Raw genomic sequence first — 24,610 nt, 5'->3', positions numbered from 1 at the left:
CCCTCTCTCCCAGAGACCTCAGAGGTGGGATCAAGTGGCAAGGGGCCTCTCCAGTGCCAGCGAGGCTCTTCTGCCTGCGTTGACTAGGAGCTCGACATTCCTTCAGATTTACGTCCAAGCAGGTGTACGTATCTCCACATTTCTGTCTTCTGCGCAAGTAACCGGGGGATGCATTCACACAGCAAGTGACCCCTGGTTGGGCCAGAGGCTCTTGGCAAACAGCTCAAGGGGGCACCTCAGGATCCTCCAGAGAAGTGAGCGGCCTGGCATCAGAGAGCAGAGGTAGCAGGTGGGGGTGCAAGCAGTGGAGCCCGCTCTGCTCCCCTACTTGGGGTTAAACCCCAAGGGCTTCTTCAGAGGGCTACCTGCGCATTTCCCTTGACTCCCCACTCAAGGGACTCCCAGGTGGACGGAGGCCTCTGTCACCCCTTGCAATGCCCCCTATCTAGTGGGGCAACCTCCTTCCTTTCTCTGGTGGTTTACACTGAAAGCAGAATTGGCTCCAACTCCCCCTTTGGACATAGGCCATGGTAAATGTTGCAAATGCCCCCCAGGCTCATTCGTGGCATGGATGGTGCCTGATTTATGTCCCGCTGCTGAGCCCTGGTTCCCCATCCCGACCCCTCACCCCGCGGGGGACGGAGACGCAGCTGCAGCCCCAACAGGTGTGGCAGGGGCGCCCTGCTTGAAGGGGCACCCTCCCCCGCTCCGCGTAATGTTCTAACTTGGAGCCGTGACGAGCTGGGCCGCGGCCCGGCGGCGACGAAACAGCTATTTATAGCCCATCTCCCCTGCCACGGGGTATCGCGGCGGCGGGGGGGGGGCAGTCGGGGTTCGGCCGAGAGACGCTTCGGACCCTCAGTCGGGGGCTGCTGCTGAGGCCGGGGGCTGCTCTCCGGGACGGGGCCTCACCATGAAGATCGTGCCGGGTAGGCGACGACTCCTGTCCCGGGAAGGTCGGGGCACTGGGCGCCAGTTCCCGACGGGAGGGGGGCGTTTGTGTGGCACCCGCCGCGATGGATGGGCTGGGGGCGACCGTCGGCTCCGCGCCACCGGGCCGCTACCCCGCCACCGTGGAGCGGGCGCAGCTGAGCCCGCGGCGCTCTTGGGCCTGCCAGGCCCCGGACCTCCCGCGGGGAGGCGGGTCCGAAGTGCCAGGCTCGGCCGCGGCAGGAGCGCGCGCGGGGCGGGTAACCTTGAGCGCTGCCCGTCAGTGGGGCTTCAGCCTGCGGGAAGGTGCGCGGCTTCGGGCTCGGCCAGGACGGCTCCGCATTGCGGGCGGCGGGCCGAGGGGGCCGGACTTGCGGACAGCCCTGGAGGAGGCGGAGGAGACCGCCGCGGCGGCCGGGAGGGGCCGCTGCTCACTCGGCTCCGTCATTCGGCCCAGCGGCTGCGTCCTCGGAGCGCCTCCTGCCCTGCCCGGCCGCTATGGATCCCGGAGGGGGCAGCCTCTTCCCGTCGCTGGTGGTGGCCGGCCACGCGCTGACGCTGGCGCTGGTCTGGTACTGGCGGCGCGCAGGGAGCCCCGACCGCGCGGCCGACGACGGTGAGAGCGAGCGGTGCGACGGCGCTGGGGCCCCGCGGGGCAGGCGGGCGGGGTGCTTTCTCCGCCCTCCCTCCCTCCCTGGCACGAGCTGCAGCAAACACAGACACGTGGGGGGGACGGGACACCCGTGCGGGGCGAGCCTGGCTTGGCCGGAGCTTTGGGGGGGCTGTCCTGTCCCCGCCGCCTCCTGCCCGTCTTCGGGGCTTTGCCAGCAGCTCCGTTCTTATCCCAGGCAACCTCAGCCAGTTGCTCGTTGACCTTGGCCGGAGCTTTCGGCCGCGGCCAGCCGTCTCCGGGGTTGCAGGAGGAACGGCGCGGAGACTGGGGGTGGGTTCCCGGGCCCGGCTCGAGTCTCCCGACAGGGATGCGGCTGCAAATTCACGGCTAGGTTCCCCAAAGACGGGGGCGGGCCAGCGGGTTAGCCCGCGGTGCCGGTCAGATGCTTTAGTGACGCGACCCGGCGGCCGGCCGGCGAGACACTACAAAGCTCGCCTGGTTCTTTGTAGATTTTGGAGTTGGACGCCCCTCTTGCCAGTCCCCCATGGGACGCCCCCCGTTGTGGGACTGACTGAGCAAGAGGCCAGCCCGGGCGTGGATGTGGCAGCCTCTACTTTTATTCCAGGGGACGGGGGGGGGGGACTTTCTGTTTGGAGAGGCTGCTCCGGGTCCCTGGTCAAGGAACTGCTTCTGGCCTTCAACAATTTCTCCCTCTGTCCTGTTCACTCTCCCCCCTCCCCCTGTATAGGGGAGGGGGTGAGAGAGAGAGCTCAAGAGCAACCTCCTTCCTGGTCAAGTGCTGAGCTTTGCAGGCATTAAAATCCATGGATTTCAGGGCGGGGATCCTTCCTTCGCCCAGTGACCTTTTCTGCATAAGGCAGCAGCATTGAGAACTCCAGCCGAGTGTCATTTGCCCTTCTAGGTGGAGGAGCTGCATTTTTATGTCTGCACTACCTGGAAGTCAGAATGATCCCCCAGAGAAGTTGCTGTTGGGCATCAGGCCACCATCTATTTAGCCCACTCCCAAATTCTGCTTCCTGGAGGGCTTTACATTACCAGAGGGGGCCTCCAGTTTCGAGATGACGTCTGCCTGGGCTGGAGCCTCTTCTTTGCGGGATTTTCTTCCCTGTCTGTGGAGGAGAGGCCTGGGACGCGACTCTCCCCTCCCACAAAAGGGACGGGAATTGTGCCCACTGTGCCTTGGGAGTTCCAGGGCCCATCCCGAGGCTGGCTGCTGGTTGTGAGGGAAGTAGCAAGCTCAGATGCTTCCTGCAGTTGTTAAGGTGCCCTGCAGCCAGAGGAAGGCAGGCTTGTGGCCTAAGGCTTGTGGGATGTTGGAGTGGTGCCTCTCTGCCATCCTTATGGTTTGGGGCAGAGGCCTCAGCTGAAGGCAGCAGAAGAGCACTGCGTGGGCTGCCCCTCTCCCAGCTAGGTGGCAGCCGCCTGGTACACAGGAACCCACACTGGGAGCCCCACCCCTTCCCCTACCAGCTGCTTCTGATGTGTAGCTTTGAGGCCTGTTCCTTTTGTTCTGTGCTGCCTCTGCTTCCTGACTGGGCCTCAGGATATCTCAGAATGGCTTCAGCTGAGGCCTGCTGGTGGCTGAGGGCTGGGCTGAGTTGCTGAGAATGTGCAGAGGGTAGCCTCCAACATGCCTGTCAGTTTCCTCAATTCGCATTCAGTCACGTAGGGCCCCTTCCTCCTCCTCCTCAGCGAGTGAGGCTCCATCCTCAGTGGCTGAACTGATTGCAGCCTGGAGGGGCAGCTGAAGCCGAGCTCTCTGGTGGCTCTGGGCAGGTGACGTCCAGAGAGCTTCCATCCTGCTGCTGCTCCCGGGCAGTTGGGCCTGCGGTTTCTCGCTTTCTCTGAATCACTGCTGGTTTCTCTGAATCACTGCCGCCCACCCAGCCTCAGGCTGTTGGGGCTTCCCCTCAGGAGAGAGGCTGCTGGGCCACCACCCAGCCTGTGGCCAGCCGGTGGCAATGACGCTGGGGAAGCCTCCTCGGTCTGATTCTGATGCCGCTGACGAAAGCTGCAGGAAAGGAGGGGGGGGGGAGGAGTCTTCTGGTTTCCCTCTGCTGAAGTGTGCAAGCCACAAAAATGCTTTTTCCGGTTAGTTGCCCAGCACAAGGCCCATCAGGAGTGGAGTGGGCTTTTCCCTACCTACTTGACTGCTTTTGCCCCTTAGGTCCTGCTCAGAGGGTCCTTTCCTCAGTCTCCCTTCCAGCCAAGGTAGCTCACTCCTGTCCCTGTCCATCCCCCACCCCCAATGGAGGACCTGGCCGCCTTTGGCCCTGGTCTGTTGGTTTTGTGCTAACCTCTTTCTGTTGGGGGTGGTAGCCCTCTGCTTGCTGCTTCCCAGCAGCTCTGTTGGAGGAAGAGACCCGGGAGTCAATGGGGGTGGGAAAAGAGAAAAGGGGGCCTTGGTTAATTTCAGTTTACGGTGCAACTGAACCCCCCTGTCCTCCTCCTGCTAATCCACTTGGACCTTTGCCTGTTCCCAGGGAAGGCAGCTCCGCCAGCTCCTGACCCTGGTGCTCTGCTAGTCTGGCTCTGGCTGGGCTGCTGCATTCCAAGGTCACACCTGCTCTTAGGCATCAGGGCGCATCCGGATGGTTGATGGGCATGGAGGTCACCTCTGTCCTCAGATTAGGGCCCAGGCCTCCCCCGTCCCCAGGTCCACTCTTGATCCTTTTATTTTATTTTATTTATTATTATTTGTTATTAAATTTACACGCCACACATCTCACTATGCAGAGCCCACCCCACCGTGTTGCCTGTCCAGGGAGGAGCCGGGCACCGTTTAGCCTAATTCTGGCTTAGAGGAGATGCCGTCTGTCTGGATCCAAATGGCAGGGCCTCGGGGTGGGAGAGGGGAGGACTGAGCTGTGTACAGAAGATGCCTGTCTCCCCCAAGCTCTGCCCAGGGCTGTCAGGGAGCACATCTTTGATGCCCGTGAAGGTGGACATGAATCTGAGTCTCTCCAGTCCAGCATCACTCATGCGCTGGGAGAATCACAGAAAACCCTAATCTGGAGCAACAAATACTCCCTGGAGAATGCTTGTTTGTGAAACTGCTATGGGATCCAGGTCTGCAGCAAGTGGGGGGAAGTTGGAAAATACCCCAATAAAAGGCCTGGCCCCCTCCCCCACCCACCCCGTCCTGGAGGGAGCTGTGGGGGGGATGCTGGTGCCCCCAGTGGCAGCATTGAGGATTGACAGCCCCAGAACTCTCAGCCTTGCCAGAGTAGGGGAGTGGGGGGCATTCAGCCTTCCTTGCTTATGGAAAATGCAAATTCCACTGGCCACTTTCAGGAGTTGGTCCTCTGCGCTGTCCCTCAGTCCTTCCCTGGAGGCAAGTGTTAACTAATCCAGAGCTTGTTGTGAATCTCCAAGAAAAGGGCATCCTGAACATACTGTGAAAATGTTGGCCCTCTATCCATGGGTCAACCACCCGAGTTTGGGGGCTCCGAGTCCTTAATTCCACTGCTTCCCACTTGGGTAATCATCGATGGCTAGGGGTGGAGAGCAGGAAGGCACTCCCAAACTCATTCTTCCCTTGCTGGCCCGAGGAGGGGAGCCCTGGTCTTCCTGGAAGCAGTGCCAAGCGGCTCCCTTGTTCCTCAGCTCGCCCTGGGCGAACTCCAGGGAGCTCCCTTTCGGTTCACTGGTTGCCAGGGGTCAGGAAGATGCTCAGGGAAGCTGGGGTCAAAAAACCTTTTGGGCATCCGGCTGCGGGTTCGCCCTCCAAGACCCCCCTTGTAGCAAAGGCTTTGGCTGATGTGATAGCTGCCTTCGCTTCCCTTCCCCACCTTATCTCTGCTGTGCAGGCTGGCACGTGGGAGGGAGCCGTGCGTGGAGGGAGCAGTTGCACTAGCAATAGCACTTGGACTTATATACTGCCCCATAGCACTTTACAACACTTTGGGGGGGGTTACTATGTCAAAGCATTATTTGCATATTGCCCCCAACAATCTGGGTCCTCATTTTACTGACCTCAGAAGGATGGAAGGCTGAGTCAACCTTGAGCCTCATCAAGATCAAACTCCAGGCTGTGGGCAGTTAGCCTGCAACACTGCACTCTAACCACTGCACCACTAGAGCTCTAGGGACACGGGCCCCCTCTGCAGTCCCAGGGTAACAGGCCTGGAGTTTGGTGTCCAGGCAGGGCTGTCAACTGCTCTGGACCTGGGTGAAGGACTCTTTTCCTCCCACCCGCAGTGACTAAGAGCTCTTGCAGGCTTGCTCAGTGTCCCCCCCCCCCTTTTCCATGTCAGGGAGGAGAATCCCAGCCAGCCAGCTGCCACATTGCAGGATGTGACCCTGGGCCCATGTGGGTCCCCTCAGTTGTGCCTTCCCTCAAGACCCAGGCCAGAAAGGAAGAGAAGCCCAGCAGCTGCAGGGGCAGCTATTGGACGGGGCTTCCCTCCCGGCTGCTGCTGGACTTGGGGGCAGGCAGGCAGTAGGATAGAGCTGTCCCCGGAACAAAGGCTCCTGCTTCGTGCCTGCCTTACGACTGACAGGGCCTGCAGCCAGAGCGCCTCTATCGGCCCAGCCGGTAATTGCAGGCGGAGGCTGCGTTGGATTCCCGGGACTGGTTGAGTGCCCCAACTACTGTGGCTGCCTTGTTCGCGATTTCCCGTTTTCGGAGGTTTGAGACAAGCGCGGTTCCCACAAGCACCGCGACTGAAATGTGGGTCAATGTGTGGCTCAGCTGGTCGTGAGAATGCCTCATCGCTCTTGGAGCCGGCCTGCGTTGACGGCTCTGTGGGCGCAAAGGCCGAAAGAAAGGCGGCTTCCCTCGATCCTGCAAGCGGAAGGAACCGGCGACGGGGCGGAAGCTAAGGGGGCTCGGACCCCGCGCTCTCCCCACCAGGGCGGCTGCCGAGTCTGGCGCGCCTTCGCCCGGCGCTCCGCGCGGTTGCAGGACGAAACCTCGGGAGTAGCTGCTCGCCGGCGGGTCTCGGCCTCGCGGAGGCTCCGAGGCGGCCCTTCGGAGAGACAGCGGCGCAGGGCGCTGGCTGTCGAAGGGCGCCCGCACGGGCTCCGAGGGCTGCTGTGCGGTGTCGGACGCGGCCACCGCAAAAAGGCCGGAGCGGGGCGCGTGGTTCCAGCGGTGGCTTCCCCGGGGCGGGCGCGGCGAGGGGCGGGTGCAGCGCGGCAGGGCGGAGCTTCCCTCGGCCGCTTCTCGGGCGGCGGGAGGGTTGCCATGGCTGGCGGCGGCAGCGGGATGGCCCAGCCCTCGGTATCCGCGTATTTCGCCTACAAGCGGGCGATGCTGCTGGGCGGCTCGGAGTGGCTGAGCGCGCCCGAACGACACCGGCAGCGCCTCCTGCGCAGCCGGCTCTGCTGCCTGGGTGAGTGGCCGAGAGTCGCGAAGCGGGGCTCGCGGGAGCGCCGGGCTGGCCGTGGGCCGCGGGGCGGAGCCTGGCCGGCCCTCCCCCGTCTCCTGAACAACGGCCTGGCCCTCCCTCCTTCGTCCCCGCGGCCGTCCCGGGACCTGCAGCAGAGCGGCCGAGGGAGCCGGGCGCCTCCAGCACTGCCGTTCCCAGCGCTCGCCGGTCTGGGTTCCCTGGCGCCGCCGCTTCTCCCTGCAAGCCCTTCGTTCTGGGCGAGCGCCAGCCGGAAAAGGCGGGGAGGGGCCCGGCCAGCTGGCGCGTCTGCCGCGGAGCTCCGCCTCCCAAGCGAAGGGCTGGCGGAGAGGGGCGAGCTCGACGGCGCCTGAGAATGGAACGGCCCCGAGCGACCCCCCCCCCGCCTCTCCCCCCTCCCGGGCCAGGGGCGAAGGCAGGGAATGCGCGGCCTGCAGGAAGGCAAGAAGCCCTCCTCCTCCTCCTCCTCCTCCTCCTCCAGAAATGGCAGAGTTGGGATGGCGCAGTCGCCGCACCAAAAGTGGGCCAAGTTGGCAAGGGGGTGGGCGTGTGGGTGGGAATCCCCTTGGATGGGGCTGGAAGCTTGATGTGGGGAGGGGGAAGAGCCCCTTGTGCCTGAGGGATGGGAAATGCTCCGAGTCCTTACTCTGCGCCGCCGTCTCCTTCCCCTGGAGAGAGTCTGGCTGCAGTTCTCGGGAAGTTGCCTTTCCCTTTTTTCTGTCCTAGCCAGCTGTCTGGGGGAGCCGGGGGAGCTGTCCCCTCTTAGGCTGCAGGCAGAACTGCCACGGGTGCAGAGTGTGCAAAGGGGAGGAGGAAGAAGGGGGCTAAGCCATTTGCCCCCCTCTCCGAGGCTCTTCTCAGCCTGTGTCCTACCCAGGGAGGAGGCCCTGGAAACTGGCAATTAGGGAGCCTCTGGAAAGTTCTGCTTGCCAGATTTCTGGAGGGATGCAATGGGGAAAACGCTCCAAAAAGATCTGAAGGAAAGGCTGGAACATTTGGGACTCTTTAGCTTGGAAAAAGGCAGCAGGGACCCAAACTTGGACAAGGGAACTTTTCTCTCCTCCTTTTGGGGGTCCTTCCTTTCTCTGGCTAGGCTGGCAGCCAGAATGTAAACAAAGCTGTGCATCTGTCCCAGCCAGAGGGACAGATAACTGGAGTTGTTGCAGTTAGTGAGAACTCTTCTGAGGAAGTCCTACCTTGAGGCTGGTCAGGCATGGACTGAGATGGGTAAACAAACAATCTGGAGGAGAAGCAAATTGTGTCCAATACACAACAAAGCCACTTCCAGGTGACTTTTGTTTTGAAAAGACCAATTCAACCACACAGCGCCTCCCCCTCGTGCTCAGGATCTGCAGAATCTGCTCTCCTGCCCTTTAGGCCAAATCTCTGAGTGAAAAACTATCAGCATGTATGAATGGGGAGCCGTGGGAAGTTGCTGGGCCTACAGAGGCCAGAGTTGGTGCGTCACTGGCTCCAGTGCCAATCCAGCAAGCTGGGCTGCTGGAGTGGGCTGCCTCACTTCTTCCCTGTCCTCCTCACATCCTCCAGCAAGCAATCCTCCAGATGAGAAGGCACCTCTGTGGACCTGACATAAGTGGGGTGATGACGATTATTTTATTTATTTATTTATTTATTAAATTTTTATACCGCCCCCTCTCCCGAAGGACTCGGGGCGGTGAACAGCCAAAATTAAAAACACACAATACAAATATTAAAATACATTAAAACAAAATTAAATTATCTTAGGCTTCTCCAATTTAAAACCCCGTTACCCATAAAATTCACCAATTAAAAATTTTTTTTTTAACCCAGCCCGGCTTGCTGAAATAAAAAAGTCTTCAGGGCCCGGCGGAAGGTCCGGAGGTCCGGGATTAGTCGTATCCCTGGGGGCAGCTCATTCCAGAGGGCGGGTGCCCCCACAGAGAAGGCTCTTCCCCGGGGGGTCGCCAGCCGACATTGCCTGACAGACGGCACCCTGAGGAGACCCTCTCTGTGGGAGCGTGTTGGCCGGTGGGAGGTTATCGGAGGCAGAAGGTGGTCTCGTAAATAACTGGGTCCTAAGCCATTAGGGTCCTAAGATTAACTTGGATGGCTTTGAAAGGGATTGGGTGCAGTCAAGCAGGGCTAGTCTCTCAAAGGCTATTGGTCTGGAAGACCCCACCTGACCTACAAGTAGAGGAGAGCACCCCTCCAAATCTAGACTGCAGGGGACTAATGGTGGCAGATGTTCCTCTGGATGGCCAGTCGGAGAACGTGCGGCTGGATCCAGCTAGGCTGTCCTCCTGGGCAGGGTGCTCAGGGCTTAAACACAACCAGTCTCACCTGTTGAAGTGTTCAGTCTGTTAACTGAGTGGATCCTTGACTCCAGAAATAAATAGCCTCCCCTCGCCCCCATCCGAGTTTCACATTGCCATAGGACCATGCGTAGCTCAGGAGTAAGGCTTGTTCCTCAGAATTAAATGGCTCTTTAGCCCAGAAAGGGCAGGAGATAGAACTTCCTACCTTGACAAACCAGCAACTCTTGAAGAGCAGCCAAACTCCGCTGCCTGTGGCCCAGCTCTGTAGGATTGCAGCCAGGTGTTCTAGGCAGGGCCACCTTTGAAGGTGGTCTCAAAGGTACAGCTGGTACCGAATCAGCTGCCCTTTCAAAAATAACATCTGTTTTGTCTATTTTGGTGCCAGTTGTGATCTTTAAAGTCATTTCTGGTTCATATGGGCGTAATTTAGCAAATGTCTTGTCGTCCTTCCCCGCCCCTGCCTTCCGAGGTCATCCTGAAAGGACTTGTGTAAGATCTGGCCTTACACAAGGGGGGGGGGCGGTTCATGGGTTTGAAGGCCCCTACTGTGCCCACTCCTCGGGATATCTTGTCTCTGGCCCTCAGGAACCCTTTTGGGAAGCCATGAGTTGGATGCTGGGGGGGGAGGGAGAGGAGAGGGTATTGTAAGCTTTGCTTGGGAAGCAACTGAACTGCGAGGCAGAGGAGGGGAGGGAGGGGTTGGTCCCGGACAGCCACTGCGGACTCCCCATCTCTTGGTGATGTCACTCTGTGTCGTCATTGCAATTTTGAGGGAGGCTTGAGGGGCACAGGAATAAAGGAGGACCTTTGAGCCAAAGAGCAGAGCAAAGACAGCGTAGCAGCCCTTCTTCCATCATGGGTGGAGTCGGGCGGAAAGTTATTTCCTATGATTCAGAAAACACGTCTGTTGTAAAAATTGCATTCATTTTTTTTATCAGATGGTTCGCGCTGCTGATTCACGTACAGCATGAGGTCCTTTGACATTCATGACTTCCAGTTTCTGGAAAACCCTTCCTTTCCTTTGCTCCTGTGCAGAAGTTTGGATCTGGAGGATCTCATCCATCCAGGGCTGTGGGCTGCCTTACGTTCTAGAGCTGGGTCCTAGTGGGGAGGGGCACACCCCCTGGCTTGTTACAGCTATTTTGTGATCAAGCAGGCCCCCTTTGACTGCTGTTTTGTGAGCTGAAGGCCAGGATAAGATTGTCTCCAGATGGAAGGCAAGGCACATGCATCTCTTCTGCCTGGCTCCTGCAGTGGGGAGAATGAGGGAGCCCTCCCCTCCCTCCCTCCCTCTCCCTTCCCATCCCCTCCTGCTTCCAGAGTGGTGCCCTGCGGCCACTGGCTTCCTCCATGGGATGTGACTCAGGCGGGTGGGGAGTTTGGCTCCAGGCGGCTTCCCTGGCAGGATGAGCGCCCAGCCCCACCTTTCTGACGTGCTTTGGCACCCCAGACGCATGGGCGGTGGCAGTGGGGGCTGCTGGGAGGCTTTGAAGCCCTTGTGTTGCCGTGCATTCCTGTGTCTGGGCCCAGCCCAGGTCTGCCTCAGCGGAGCTGGGTGGGGCTGGGCCTGGCCAGCCTGGAATGTGCTGCCTGGGGATGTGCAGCCCTGACAGTTAGCAACCTTTGCTCCCAGAACATGGATGTTCTCTTGGGCGGAGGCAGATCCACCGTCAGCTCTACCTATGTGCTCTGTCTCTGCCCGTGTCCAGACTGAAGGGGGCCGGATGCACCCTCCCTTTTAGAATGGGGGGGGGAGCCCCCAGAACAGCAGAAACCCAGAGCAGCTGATCTCATGTGCCTCTGGCTGCCACTCAGAATCAAGGCAGCCTGGATGGGGGGGGGCGGAGGGGGGGGCTGCCCGGGGGGGGCTGCCCTTGACCTGGGGGCAACAGCCACCCAGAGCAGCCCTGGTGGCGGCCCAAGAGACCCACTCTGAGAGGTGGGCAAGCCTGAAGGGAGCGACACTGGAAGCCCCTTTTGTGCTCTCTGTGGGCAAGGCTGTTTGCTGTGCCAGGGAAGAGGCGCCCCCCTCCTCTTCCCTGGGATTGCTCAGGGGCCCCCCTCCCCATCGGAGGGCAGGCGAAGAGCACTGGGCTCAGGGCTTGTTATCCCCCTCCCCCAGCCCCAGTATAGGGCTCGAGCCCCTCTGGGTCTTTCCCTCTTGTCTTTCATCTGGGCGTTGCGGGGATGGCCGGCCGGGAAGCAGTTAAATGGCCCGGGAGCGGTTTCCTGCCTGTGCAAGAGGCGGGCGAGGCAGGCAGAGGTGGGGGGGGGGGCAAGGGAAGCCCAGGGCCCGCCCAGCCCAGCGGCTCCGAGGGCGGGCGGGGGGCCGAGCGTCCTGGCCTGCTTGCGCCAACCTTGTTCCGCTCAGTAGCAGCCTCGGCCGGGAGCGTCCGCGTGGAGTGGGGAAGTGTCTGTGAGGAGCCGAGCGGCGTCAGGGGCGCCCATGTCGCGGCCGAGGGGGCGCAGCCGGGCGGGGGGCGAGGGTCCCTCCCCAGGGGGGCTGATGCAACCCGGCAGCTCCGAGGAGAACCTGTACAAGGCCGTCCTGCGCGCCTCCGAGGGCAAGAAAGGTACGGGGTGGGGGCCGCGGCTGCGGGTCCTCCGGAGCCCGCTTATCCTGCCGCCTTTGCCGCGCTCGAAGGTCGCCTTCCCCGGCGCCGCTCTGCCTCCGGGCCATTTCCTGGTGCGCGGCGTGGGGAGCGGCCCGGGTGCTGCTGAGCGTTCCCGCGGGGGGAGCTTTTCCCCGACCCGCGTGGACCCTGCTGGAGGGGGCGGGCCGGCGGCGGCTGATCCCAGGCAAGTCCTGCCGGAAGAAGGGAAGCGCCTGAAGGTCCCGTCGGGGATTGCTGAGCCGGGGCGGAGGGGGGGAGCACACCTGGGGGAGGGCGCTGGGACGCCAGGCTGCTGCCTCAGCGGAGCCGCGGCCCCACCTGGCCCGAAGGGGGTTGGCTGGCAGGAGGCTCGAGGGGAAGGGCAGCAGCGCTGCCGGGGAGGCTGGTGGGCGCTTGTGCCGGGCCTGATCCGACCTTGGCTGGTCCCCCCACACCCCCGGCGCTTGCTCTTCTTCCGTTGGCCACACTCCTCCCGGGCCTTCCGCTCGCTCACGATATGGAGTAATGATCTTTTACATCCAGACCTCGAGTGGATTGTGATCGATAATATTGCCTTAGCCCTTGAGGGACGTTTCTCATTCAATGATCCAGAGCATCCCATAATAAATAAAGCCAACCAAAGCATCAGGCGCACAGCTGCCAGCAGCTTTGTGAAGAAAGGCTGTTTTGCCAGGATTCTGGGCAAGAGCCAGGCTGCTTGTGCTCCTGCCAACTGTTGGGATGCAGGCGAGAGTTTGGTCCTTCCCAAAAGCGGCTTGGCTTGAAAAATGAGGGGGTGCTTGATTTACTCTTGAGTAAAACCTGGTCTCTTTTGTGCTGGTGGCATCCTGGCCAGATAGACACCCCGTCCACAGGGAATGTAGCCTGGGGCAGGGTGGGACTTTGGCCTGTTCTATCTGATGTGTCTGTGTCTGTCTGTCTGTCACGTGAGAGCCTCCGTTGACCAAACCATGATCCGCAGCAGAGATGGGCCCATCTGGTGAGAGGACGGGGTATTAAAGATTGCAGTTTATAGTGTAAGGGGGAGGGAGTTTGTGTAAGTGGAAAAGAGCCCAAGTGAATCAACGGGGAAAGAAAAACGCATAAGGCCCATGACGCCAGTACAAGCAGCAAGGGTGAGCAGATCTTCTGCAGCAGAGGAGTACCTGGGGTGGGTTGGCTTTGTTATGAATGATGGAACCAAAATATATGCTGGAAAGTAGGGCCTGGTGTCATTGCAAGTAGGCCTAACGTACGTGAGTTGGAGGTCAGGAGTGGATCATGGGAAAAAGGAATGAGAAGAATTGCAAGGAAAAGTAGAAGAAAAATGAATGTGCTGCTGGAAAAACTGATTATTCTCCCCAAGAGAATGAATGAAAAGTTGATATGAGAAAAGAAGATGCAGAATCTGCTTTGAAAATACTTAGCAGAATTCTCACAGGGGCCCACAGAAGTGCGGGAGTTACAGTAACAGGAAATATAAAAAGGATGCTGGACAAATGATGAAATAGGAGACCTCGTGAGTGAGGTGCAAGAGAATGATTAAAAGAGGCAGAGAAAATGCAGAATAGTTCTAATGGAAATTAATTGTTTGGGGATTAAATGAAGAGGACTAAACAAGAAGGCTTCCGCAGAGTGAGTGGAATTATAAATAAGAACATTATTTGGAGTGAAAACCGGAGAGAAGGAGTGGGGAAAGAATTTTACGGTTTGCACTGAAATGATAGGAATATATTAAAGTGTGGAGTTGGAACCAACATCCAAGCAAAAATGATGAAAAAAGAAGTTATAATTGCTCTGAGAATTTTGAAAACTGGTCAGGTTCCGGGTGGAGATGTGGTTGGGGAGAAAGGTTGAGACACGGACGTGGCTTGGGTTTGGTGCGGCTGTGCAGGCTGTGTGTGGAGACACGAGGGGCCCCAAGATGGCAGGTTCCCATGGGAAAGGCCTGGGAGCTGGCAGTGGAGAGGTGGCTTTCTCTACAAGTGGTGTGCAGGCTACTTTTTCTCTGCTAAGCAGCTCCGTGAGAACGATATGAATGTTGGTTTAGTGAACAGGGCTGAGGTGGGGAATGCTCTGGGGTTAGAGGATGGTGGTTGATTGTGGTCAGAAGAAGGTTTGATGGAAGCCCAGCATCTTGAGAATAAGTGGAATGTTGGGATCCGGGCGGGTTGGCCGTTCGAAGTCCTCAAGGGTGAAGGTGGAGGCCCGAATGTCTCATGCAGAGGTTACTGTGGCTGGCTGGCTTTCTGTGCCCTTCAGAGCCAAAACTGGCTGGGTGGCGTCTGTGATACCAATCTAAAAAAACCTGTCAAAAGGATTTTGGGTGAAAATTTGTTAAGTTGTTCAAATGCGGCAGAAAGAAAACAGATATAATGTCCTGTATTGCAAGGATTGTAGGGGTAAGAGGAAGCAATAGTGGGAAGGGAGAAAAGTCTGTTTCTGGCCAGGGTGTGATCTGGAATTGGTGCATCAGGCAAGCCTAGGTTGAAAGCCCAGAGCCGTAACAAGGGGGGACTCAAAAGAACATGGGTTGCAGTGGGGGGATGAGTTGTGAATTAACAGGAGGTATGTGTTGTGCCAGAGTGAGTGACCAGGACAAAAGAGTCTCGCTGCATCGGTTGGGGGTACGAGAGAACAGCTGAGACCTGAATGCAGGGGGGCTGATGGCCCAGTTAGCCCAAGGCACCCTTTGGAGATCTGTGCAAGGGAGAGCGACCCCATCCCACAAGGCCTCTCCTTGCTGCTGGTGGAGGAGGTGAGGCTGTGCTGGGATATGGCAGAGCCCCTCCTTTGCCCAGGCCTCCAGAGGAGCCCGGGGGTTGGCAAGAGAGTGTGAGCCCACTGAGGGGTCTTCCCCTGTCCCTGGCCAGCCTCTGGAGAGGTGGAGGTTCCTAGCGCGGGTTTCCTTCCCATCCTCTGCTCGGTTTACTCCCTTCTTCCATAGGCCCCACTTAACACATACACACACACGTCCTCTCTTGCAGATGAGCGGGACCGGGTCCAGAAGAAAACCTTCACCAAATGGGTCAACAAGCACCTCTTCAAGGTAAGCCCCCCTTTCCCTGGGGTGGGGGGGAGCTGGGTGGTCTCAGGGGCAGCTTCTGGAGAACGAGTGTCAACCTCCCTGCCTGGATCTGAGCCAGGCAGAAAGGATGCCAGTTCTGGGGGCCTTGAGCTTTCCCAGGGATGTGGCTGTGAGCAGTGGATTGTGTGCAGGAGGGCCACAACAGTGCAGCCGCCATCCGTCCCACCCACCCACCATTTTCTAGGCACCTTTGGGGACATAACTGGCTTCAACGTCTTTTCCTTCTTCCTTTCCTTTCCTTTCCCTGAAGGAGACCCTCTTCCTGGTCCCTGACCCAGTTTCTGGGGGCACAGAGTCTTTGTGTTCCCCACATCATGGATCTGGGCTCGGGCTGAGAGCCCCGGAGCTGTGCCTGCAGATGGGGTGGGATTTCTGGGGAAGGGCTCTGGGTGATGGAGAGGGGTTGCCCTGGGGAACAGCAGCAGGAGCCCAGGAGGGCAGCCGTCTCTCGGGGGCTACTTTCAGGGGTGGGTTCTACTTACCTTTACTACCGGTTCGCAACGGGGCCGTGCGTGTGATCTTCTGTGCATGCGCAGAAGCGTTCTGATGACGTCGGGGTCATTGAGTGGAGCCTCCCTCCAGTTTTACTACCAGTTCTATAGAACCGGTCCGAACCGGGGGCAACCCACCACTGGCTGCTTTCCAGCTCTACCTCATGCTGCCCAGGCACAGCAGTTGGAAATGCCACCAGTTGGGGTGATGGGGGAAGCCTGGGGGCTGGCTGCAGGACCCCCATTTGTGAGGTGCTTTCTGTGGGCATTTCTCCATCCCGATTTCTCTCTCCATCTCTCCCTGATGCTTCTCTCTCTCCTTCTTTCTTTCTTCTCACCTGCCTTGGCAACAGCACTGGCGAGCAGAGGTATGTGCCAAGGCAGGCTGGGCTTTGACCCCTTGCCTGCCTGCCTGCCTGCCTCCCTCCTCCCTCCCTCCCTCCCTCCCTTTATTCTCCAGGAATTCCTCTTCCTCTGGTGATGGCTGCCTGAAACAGGCTATCTGGGGTGTGGGTGAAGAGCAAGCCTCTTAGAGGCAACCCCAAAGCCAGATGGAGGGCAGGGGCTGGGTGCAACCACCTCCCTGAACTGGCATGGGCGTGGCTGCCAGACTGGCATGCCTAGCAAGCCCACTCCCACCGTACCCCAGTTGCCTCCCAGCTGGGTCCACTTCTCAATCCCTCTTTGCCTCCACAGGCTCAGCGCCATGTGAATGACCTCTACGAGGACCTGCGAGATGGACACAACCTGATCTCATTGCTGGAAGTGCTCTCAGGGGACACTCTGGTACGTGGCCTCCTGCACCTGCTGCTCGGGGCTCGGTGGGCAGTGCCACTCTTCCCACCCGAGCTCCAGAGGAAGCAGCTCAAGCTTCTGCACCAGGGTCCCCAGCGCTGTGCCGCCGCCCCACCAGCGTCTGCCGCCCTTGCCTCCTGTTTGCAGGTTGCTCTGCACCTCCTCCCCAGCTGCACACTGCCTGCACCCTTTTGTCGCCTGGCCTGAGCCGGGAGTCCGAGCAGCAGATTCCCTCTTGCTCAACCCTTGCATGGCCGGTCAGAGGCTTTGGGGAGGGAGCTGCTCCTGCCCTCTTCTGCCAGGACCCCTTCCTCGGAGCTGGGTTCCCCAGGGGCTGGACGTCTAGGCCCAACACCACGGGAGTCCACCCCAGCCCCGGCTGTGCTGTGGCCAAAGAAGTAGCTGGAGGGGGACGTCTCCTCTACCACCTCCATGTCAGATGCCTGCGCCGATAGAGATACAGGCGGTATCACTGGTGCTGTTCGGGAAGAGGAATGGCAGCCGGCCTTCGGGACGCTCAAAGGAGATCTGTGGAGGTTGAGTGCCATCTTGGTGGCCTCTTGAGTTAAGAGAGAGGCTTTTCGGAAGGAGGATGAAGGCGTGAGATGCACGGACACCAAATTGCTCCCACCCAAGGGTGGTGCTTAGAATGACACCTGGGATGCTGCCGCCCTCCAACGCCCCCCTGCTGCCACCTCCTCCTCCTCCTCACCCCCTCTATGGCAGGTTGAGCCTGCCTACGCACTCTAATGCAAGAGCTACTCCGGACTCTGTTTCTCTCTCACTTCCTCTGGGTTGTCTGTCTGCCGCTCCCTGTGCTGTTTGTCTGTCTCTTCTCTTTGCTGGATTCTGACCTCTGCTTCCCTCTCGCTCGGCTGTCACCTGCTGCTCAGCCCAGAGAGCGCGACGTGATCCGGAATTTGCGCCTGGTGAGTGGTCCCGCCTGGTTCTGCATGGCACCCCTGCTGCTGCTCTCGGCACCCGCTGGAGAGGAGGCCGGTTGATGCGCACCGCCTCCTCGCTTACGCAGAAGCCACGTCCTGTCCATGCCCTCCGAAAGTTTTGCTTGACCCATAACTGCTGACGGGAGGCTGGTGCATCGCACGACCAGATCCTCTGCAGTGGGCCCTTTGGCAGTGTGGCTGTCCCCTTGCCCCTGAGCCCCGGGCGCTGCGGAGGGGATCCAGGGTGGCGGGCAGGCAAGGAGGGGGCTGTGTGGCCGCCTCCTGGCAATTCCTCCTTTTCCGGAGGGGAAGCCAGTGTGGTGCTGAGGGTGGCCTTGTGTGCTTCTCTTGCAGCGGCCAAGCTTAAGATAGCCCCAGGATGCTTCAGCTGGGTGGGGATGGCTGGTGGGGGGGAGCAGAAGTGGGGGCGGGGCAGTCTTTTCTCCCATGCATCGTTTCCTAGCTCTGTCTGCCAGGCTTCTTTGCCCTTCTCCGGCTCCTTTCAGCAAGGGTGGGAGGGAAGGGGGACACACACACCCGGCTTCTCCAGGGCCCTGACCTGAGCCTCCTTTGCCTATAGCCCCGGGAGAAGGGACGGATGCGCTTCCACAAGCTGCAAAATGTGCAGATTGCCTTGGACTACCTGAAGCACCGGCAGGTGAGCATCCTGGGCGAGGAGCCTGGAGGGGAAGGAGTGAAAAGGCAGCGGGGTCCTTTAGTAACCGTGCATGTGCGCACGTACCTCCACAGGTGAAACTGGTCAACATCCGGAATGATGATATCGCCGATGGCAACCCCAAGCTGACACTAGGCCTCATCTGGACCATCATCCTTCACTTCCAGGTGAAGCCAACTCCCCCCCACCCCAGCCTTCTTCCCTGCTCTGCTCTAGAGGGCAAGGCCTCTCTTCAGCCACTCCCTCCCTCCCTCGGCTGTGGGCCAGATTCTTGTAAGCCCCCCCCTTCCTCTCCACAAGCGCTAGGCGTTCAGACGGACAAAGGAGGCTGGGGTTGCCCTTCCCTTCAGAGGCTGGGCAGGGAGGGGGCTGCTCAGAAGGGGTTCCAGGTGGGGGGGGTGTTGGCAGGGGGAATAAGCGAGGAGGAGGATCCCAGGAGTGGTTCCTAGGGGAGGGGAGGAATGTGGGCTGCGGCTGGGAGAGAACAGGATGCTGCGGCTTGTGGGGCTGACTCACCCATCAGTCGCTTCAGGACACAAGATTTTCCGCTGAGTGCTAGGCCTGGGCGAGTTGGGGGGGGGGGGAACCAGCAGGCCTTGGAGTTCCCCAGATGCAGGGATGGGTCTTGCTTAGGAGAGCATCTAGAGCCCTGCAGCTGGGCAGAGGCAACTACTGAGGGCAGGCTGCCAAGGTGCCCTCCAAAGCTCCCGGTGGAGGGCCAGTGCCTGGCCTGGGGCTGCACAGAGAATCAATCCTCCTCTTGAGGGGCACATGGCAGCCCTGAGGAGACAGGTGGGAGGTCCAGGTCTGGGCGCAGAAAGTGGCCGAGTCTTGGCCAGAAGACTCTGCAGCCCGTCGGGTGGGTGGTGGTGGAGGTGCCATCCCCAGATGGCCAGCACCTTCAGTCAGGCTCCCGGATTCAGGCGGTCCCTCTTTCCTCCAAGATCTCCGACATCCAGGTGACCGGCCAGTCGGAGGACATGACAGCCAAAGAGAAGCTGCTTCTGTGGTCGCAGCGCATGGTGGAGGGGTACCAGGGCATGCGCTGTGACAACTTCACCTCCAGCTGGCGTGATGGCCGTCTCTTCAACGCCGTCATCCACAGGCATAAGTAAGGGGCAGGGCTGGGGGTGAGTGGGCAGGGGCCCATTGAAGGGGCCCTGATGGAAAGAGCTGCAGTGTTGCACCCAAGAGGAAGCCATGGATGCCGGGCGAGTGGCCTCAACTGCAGACTGCCCTGCTTGTGAAGGGAGGAAGGGGATTGCCCCCACCTTCCTTGACTAATGGGGTAGGGATGGGCTGGAGCCCCTCTGGCCTGGCCTCTCGCTTCCCCTCCCAGCTGACGGAGGGCAGAGGTCTGGCACATCAGCTGGCACCCAGCACCCACTCCCAAGTCAAGGCTAAGGAGATTGACCAGGGGGCATCAGACTCTCAGCAGAAGGGGAGCAGCAGCTTGTGATGCCCCATGAGGGAGGGAGTGCCTTAGGCTCAGACCCCTTGCCGACCAGCAGGCTGCTTCTGAAAAACCAGAATCTCATTCACTAGTGGGTCTACTCCAAGCTGCAGACTGCCCCGGGACCCCTCCCAAACAAGGAGCATTGGGTTCAGGTCCCTGCAGGCCCCTGTGCCCTAAGAAGGGGGCCCAGGCACAGACGGGGGGGAGTGGGCTTCAAAGCAATCATTCAGAGTGCCCAGGACCTGAGGGGGACAAGGAAGCAGGGTGTTGCTGGGCTCATGATGTCCTGTCTTGGGACACATGTTCACGCACACGCACGATACTGCAGTGGGCCTTGAGGACTGGAACCTTGAGTTTTTCCAATTGTTGGGGAGCTGATTACTCCAGCTATTTCTATGCTCCCTATTTTAAGGAGCAGAAACTTAAGGTCCAGGGTGGCCTTGTTCCAGACCACACTGATACGACCTCTGGAAGACCCACAGGGGGCACAAAGGCTGGTGTCAGGGGAGGCTGAGCACCCCATTGATCAGGCGATGAGCCCCACATTGATAGGCACAGACGTAGCCACGTCGCTTCCAGGGGAAGGCCTGGTGCAGAATTGGGACCCAGCAGAAGCTCGGCCCTCTTCTTGGGGTGAGCTGGGGGGTCTCTGACCACAGCCTCTCCCCTCTGCAGGCCAATGCTGATTGACATGAACAAGGTCTACCACCAGAGCAACGTGGAGAACCTGGAGCAGGCCTTCTCGGTGGCTGAACACGACCTGGGTGTGACGCGGCTCTTGGACCCGGAAGGTACTGCAATGGGCTGCCCCATGGGCAGGGCAGGGGGCTCCTTTGGGTGGGGCAACACAGCACTCCCTTCTCCCTTTCTCTTTCCCAGATGTGGATGTGCCCCAGCCAGATGAGAAGTCCATCATCACCTATGTGTCCTCTCTCTACGACGCCATGCCACGGGTGCCGGACGTGCAGGATGGAATTAAAGCCAACGTGAGCATTGGGGGCAATGAAGTGGGGAGGCCTGGCCAGTCTGTGGGCTCCAGGTGTGACCTCAGCACCCATCACCTTTTCCCTCATGCCCCCTCCCCCCACTTAGGAGCTGCAGCTGCGCTGGCAGGAATACTACGGCGTGGTCAGCCTGCTTCTGCAGTGGATCCAGCACCACGCAGTGATCTTTGAGGAGAGGAAGTTCCCTGCCAGCTATGAGGAGATTGAGGTGAGAGCCCTCTGGCTGGGAGGCAGTCTTTTTCTCTCGAGGGCAGGCCTGGTCCTCCCATCTGGGTTGGGGAGGCACCCCATGGTTGTTGGGTGTGTGTGTGAAAGGGCTCCCTGAACAGGCATGGGAGTCCCCTTCCGTGGCCAGCTCTGCCCTGACGAGAGTTGCTGGCTGCTTTGGCCCAGAGCAAAGAGCTCCCTGGACCCACCCTGGCCCACCCCACCATCCCTCCACCTTGTTCTCCCGCAGATCTTGTGGCACCAGTTCTTGAAGTTCAAAGAGATGGAGCTGCCTGCCAAAGAGGCTGACAAGAGCCGCTCCAAGGTGATCTTCCAGTCTCTGGAGGTGAGCCCGAATCGCCCCCTTGGTGCCCTGGTGGGACCTGAGGCCCAGGGTCGCCCAGCATGCCAGCCTACTGGAGGGCAGGGTGGCCTTCTGGGGGTCGTCGTCAGCAGCTCCCATCTGTTTCCGGCTCCACTAGGCTGCTGTGCAAAGCGGGCAACTGAAGATCCCTCAGGGCTACCACCCACTGGACGTGGAGAAGGAGTGGGGCAGGCTGCACGTGGCCATCCTGGAGAGGGAGAAGCTTCTGCGCTCAGAGTTTGAGAGGCAAGCAGGAGTGCCTAACAGCGCCTAGAGGGAAGCTGGGGGGCGCAGGGGCTGGAGTCAGGCACTTCCTCTTCCTGGGAAAGGAGCCGGGCAGGCAGGGGGGCAGCAGCTCCCTCCCAACCGCAGTGGGCCCAGCCCAGCCATAATGGGAAACACACGGCTGGTGACTCACCACCCACCTCCCTTCCCCCCCCCCCCCCCCCGCTGTATTCTTCAGGAAGCATCTGGGCGAACAGGCAGTGTGAGCCAAGACAGCCTGGGACAGCTAGGCTGCCCTCCCCTGGCCCAGGAGGGACGAGAGCTGAGCCCCAGTGGAGTGGAGGGAGCTGGCCGGGGCCCTCGTTCATTTCTCTCTCGCTCCCCTCCTGCCTTCCTAGGTTGGAACGGCTGCAGCGCATCGTCAGCAAACTCCAGATGGAGTCCGGCCTCTGTGAGGAGCAGCTCAACCAGGCGGACACCCTGCTGCAGTCGGTGAGGGGCGCTCTGTTCTGCTTCTGCTGGACCCTGGGACCAGGAGTGGGTGGGAGGGTCTGACCTGGTGCTCTGCCAGGCTCAGGGTCCTTGGTTCCCCTCCTGCAGGACATCCGCCTGCTGAATGCAGGCAAAGCATCACAGCACTTGGTGGAGATTGAGCGGGACTTGGACAAGGCCGAGGCCATGATCCGCTTGCTCTTCAATGATGTGCAAGCCCTCAAGGATGGGCGCCACCCCCAGGGCGAGCAGATGTATCGCAGGTCAGTAATGCTCCTTCCATCCCTTCTCCTCACACAGGGTGGGGGGGGAGGGGGTTGTCTTTACATGGGAGAGCTGATGCCATGAAGTTAGAGGCTTAGAGCCCTCCTCTGCCCCTCAGAAAAACCCCCGTTGCCAGCAAGTTTTCTGTGTACTGCCCTCTGGTGGTGGGAGTTTCCCTCTGCAGGAGCAGCTGCAGCCACTCTCACTGGGCCTGGAAGTGGGGAGCTCTGGCTGCTGTCTTCCCTGCAGGGACCCACATCTGTAGCACAGCATTCCCTCCCCCCCTGCAGGGTTTACCGCCTGCACGAGCGCCTTGTGGCCATCCGTACTGAGTACAACTTGCGCCTGAAATCTGGGACAGTCCAAGTGTCCGTACCGGTCACACAGCGCCCGCGGCCAGAGTTGGATGATGTCACCCTACGCTACCTGCAAGATCTGCTGACCTGGGTGGAAGAGAACCAGGCCCGCCTCAACGCAGCCGAATGGGGTGTGGACCTGCCTACGGTGGAGTCGCAGCTCGGCAGCCACCGCGGACTGCACCGCTCCATTGAGGAGTTCCGCCCCAAGATTGAGCGAGCCCGGGCGGATGAGGTATACAGGATGTGTGTGTGTGTGTGTGTGTGTGTGCCAGGCATGGAGGTCCGAGAATGCCAGCCTCCCAGCAAGGCTTGTTGAAGGAGGGGGCTGCCATGTCTGCCTAGTAGTGGTTTCATGGCTCTCCTTTGCTCCCTGTAGGCCCAACTCTCTCCTGGTCCACAGACCTCATACCGGGACTACCTCAGCAAGCTGGACGTGCAGTACGAGAAGCTGCTGGTGAGCAGATGGCCGGGGGACGGTCAGGGCAGCAGAGGGGGTGCAGGCAGAGACCTCGCTTCTCCTCCCCCTTGGGGATGCAGCGGTATTGGGTGCCCTGGCGCTCTTTGCCCCGGACACTATCCCTTGACCGGCGGACAGGCTCCTCTCAGTGCTGGGCTGAGCCACCGTGATCTGTGTCTTGCAGAGTTCATCCAAGGCCCGGTTGCGGCACCTGGAGAGCCTCCAGGCGTTTGTGGCTGCGGCCACCAAAGAGCTGATGTGGCTGAATGAGAAGGAGGAAGAGGAGGTGAATTACGACTGGAGTGAGCGTAACAGCAACATGGCTGCAAAAAAGGAGAGCTACTCGGTAAAAGTCACCCTCCCTCTGGCCCCAAGTGAAGAGCCCAGCTGCCAGGCCCCAGCTGACCCCCAGATCTGTGCTCTGCCACCCTCTAGGGCCTGATGAGAGACCTGGAGCTGCGGGAGCGGCGGGTCAAGGAGATCCAAAACACAGGCGACCGGCTGCTGCGGGAGGATCACCCAGCCAGGCAGACGGTGGAGGTGGGTGGGGTGGGGGGAATGCCAGCAGTCATGGCTGCATCACGAGGAGCCCTCATCAGATGACTATTCCAGGCCCTTGCCCACTGCCCCCCCAAGTGGGCACCCAGGAGTGTGGGAAGGGTCTGCTGTCTTCCCCGCCCACTCTGCTTTGCTTCCCCCTGCAGGCCTTCCAGGCAGCCCTGCAGACTCAGTGGAGCTGGCTGCTGCAACTGTGCTGCTGCATTGAGGCTCACCTGAAGGAGAACAGCAGCTACTTCCAGGTAGTCCTCAGGAAGGGAGGGGGAGGGTGCACAGTCTCTAGCAGCCGAGCAGAAAAGCAGGACTCTGGCAGGAACCGGCCGGCCTTCATCCTTCTGGCTCCCTCTGGCGATGGGCGTGGGTGGGCACAGAACCCCAGAGGACTCTGTGTCAATCAGCACCCTCTCCATCCTCTTCCTCCCCCTCCCCCCAGTTCTTTTCTGACATAAAGGAAGCAGAGGAGTTTCTGCACAAGACTCAGGAAACGATGAAGAAGAAGTTCACCTGCGACCGGTCCATCACCGTGACTCGCTTAGAGGACCTGCTGCAGGACTCCCTGGTGAGGGTGGGACTGGCCCCCTCCCCTTGACCCAACAGCCTTCCTTCCCCCTCACTTAACGGGGCTGCTTCCTGCCTCCCACCCACCCCACTTCAGGAGGAGAAAGACCATCTCACACAGTACCAGAGTCACCTGGCTGGGCTGGCCAACCGGGCCAAGACCATTGTCCAGCTGAAGCCCCGCAGCGCAAGCCCCCCGGTTAGGGGACGGCTGCCCCTCCAGGCGGTCTGTGACTACAAGCAAGTAGAGGTGAGTGAGGAGGGGGGCCAAGGCACAGCGGCGGGGGAGGGAAGGGGGGCTGCCTCTGGTGGCATCAGCTGAGCTGCCCTCCCTTTCCACCCCCAGATCACTGTGCACAAGGGGGATCACTGCACCCTCCTCAGCAACGCCCAGCCCTACAAGTGGAAGGTCTTGAATGCAGCCGGGAAGGAGTCCCTGGCCCCCTCCATCTGTTTCCTGATCCCCCCACCCAACAAGGAGGCCCTGGAAGCCGTTGGGAGGTACGTGCTTCTTACCTGGACTCTGGGGTGGCAGTAAAGGCTTCCTCCCTTCTTCAGCAGGCCATTGCGCCCCACTGCCCCCACTTCCGCCCCCAGCTCTGGGGACAGGCAGGAGCTCCAAGCCTGGCTTTGTTCCCCTTCCCCCAGCCAGCCTGGAGAGAGGCAGCCTCCGCCCTGACCTCCCCCTCCCATGTCCCTTTAGGCTGGAGACGGTGCACCAGAAGCTGCTCAGCACTTGGCACCAGCTGCACATCAACATGAAGAGCCTGCTCTCCTGGCAGTACCTGCAGCGGGAGACCCAGCAGATCCAGACCTGGTCCCTCCTCATTGTAAGACCCAGATTCTCTCCCTCTCCCTGGCCCAGG

The 24,610-nt window shown here is 60.1% G+C and overlaps 1 protein-coding gene across 3 annotated transcripts in view; it reads left to right on the top strand.

Moving 5' to 3' along the window:
• The window catches only part of PLEC (plectin), an 87,704-nt gene that overhangs the window by 40,838 nt on the left and 22,256 nt on the right, over positions 1-24,610 (top strand). Inside the window, exons 1-24 of one of the 3 annotated variants that reach the window (XM_070940170.1) lie at positions 849-929; positions 14,794-14,855; positions 15,739-15,753; positions 16,082-16,171; positions 17,074-17,109; positions 17,705-17,782; positions 17,875-17,967; positions 18,745-18,911; positions 19,932-20,047; positions 20,136-20,242; positions 20,349-20,468; positions 20,718-20,813; positions 20,950-21,077; positions 21,455-21,548; positions 21,657-21,811; positions 22,103-22,403; positions 22,548-22,625; positions 22,813-22,974; positions 23,064-23,168; positions 23,333-23,428; positions 23,620-23,745; positions 23,842-23,994; positions 24,091-24,245; positions 24,448-24,574. In XM_070940170.1, coding sequence (XP_070796271.1) covers positions 914-929; positions 14,794-14,855; positions 15,739-15,753; positions 16,082-16,171; positions 17,074-17,109; positions 17,705-17,782; positions 17,875-17,967; positions 18,745-18,911; positions 19,932-20,047; positions 20,136-20,242; positions 20,349-20,468; positions 20,718-20,813; positions 20,950-21,077; positions 21,455-21,548; positions 21,657-21,811; positions 22,103-22,403; positions 22,548-22,625; positions 22,813-22,974; positions 23,064-23,168; positions 23,333-23,428; positions 23,620-23,745; positions 23,842-23,994; positions 24,091-24,245; positions 24,448-24,574 — 2,676 coding nt within the window. In that variant the 5' untranslated portion in view covers positions 849-913. Of the gene's footprint in view, positions 1-848; positions 930-14,793; positions 14,856-15,738; positions 15,754-16,081; positions 16,172-17,073; positions 17,110-17,704; positions 17,783-17,874; positions 17,968-18,744; positions 18,912-19,931; positions 20,048-20,135; positions 20,243-20,348; positions 20,469-20,717; positions 20,814-20,949; positions 21,078-21,454; positions 21,549-21,656; positions 21,812-22,102; positions 22,404-22,547; positions 22,626-22,812; positions 22,975-23,063; positions 23,169-23,332; positions 23,429-23,619; positions 23,746-23,841; positions 23,995-24,090; positions 24,246-24,447; positions 24,575-24,610 lie in introns of those variants that run through there. The other 2 variants (XM_070940168.1, XM_070940169.1) reach the window with 2 other exon arrangements.

This window comes from Pituophis catenifer, unplaced genomic scaffold (genome assembly GCF_029215685.1).
Source record: "Pituophis catenifer annectens isolate HBS135680 unplaced genomic scaffold, rPitCat1.0.hap2 SCAF_3, whole genome shotgun sequence".
NCBI lineage: Eukaryota > Metazoa > Chordata > Lepidosauria > Squamata > Colubridae > Pituophis > Pituophis catenifer.
The sequence above is the reverse complement of the archived record's forward strand: the minus strand, read 5'-3'. Positions and strand labels throughout refer to the sequence as shown.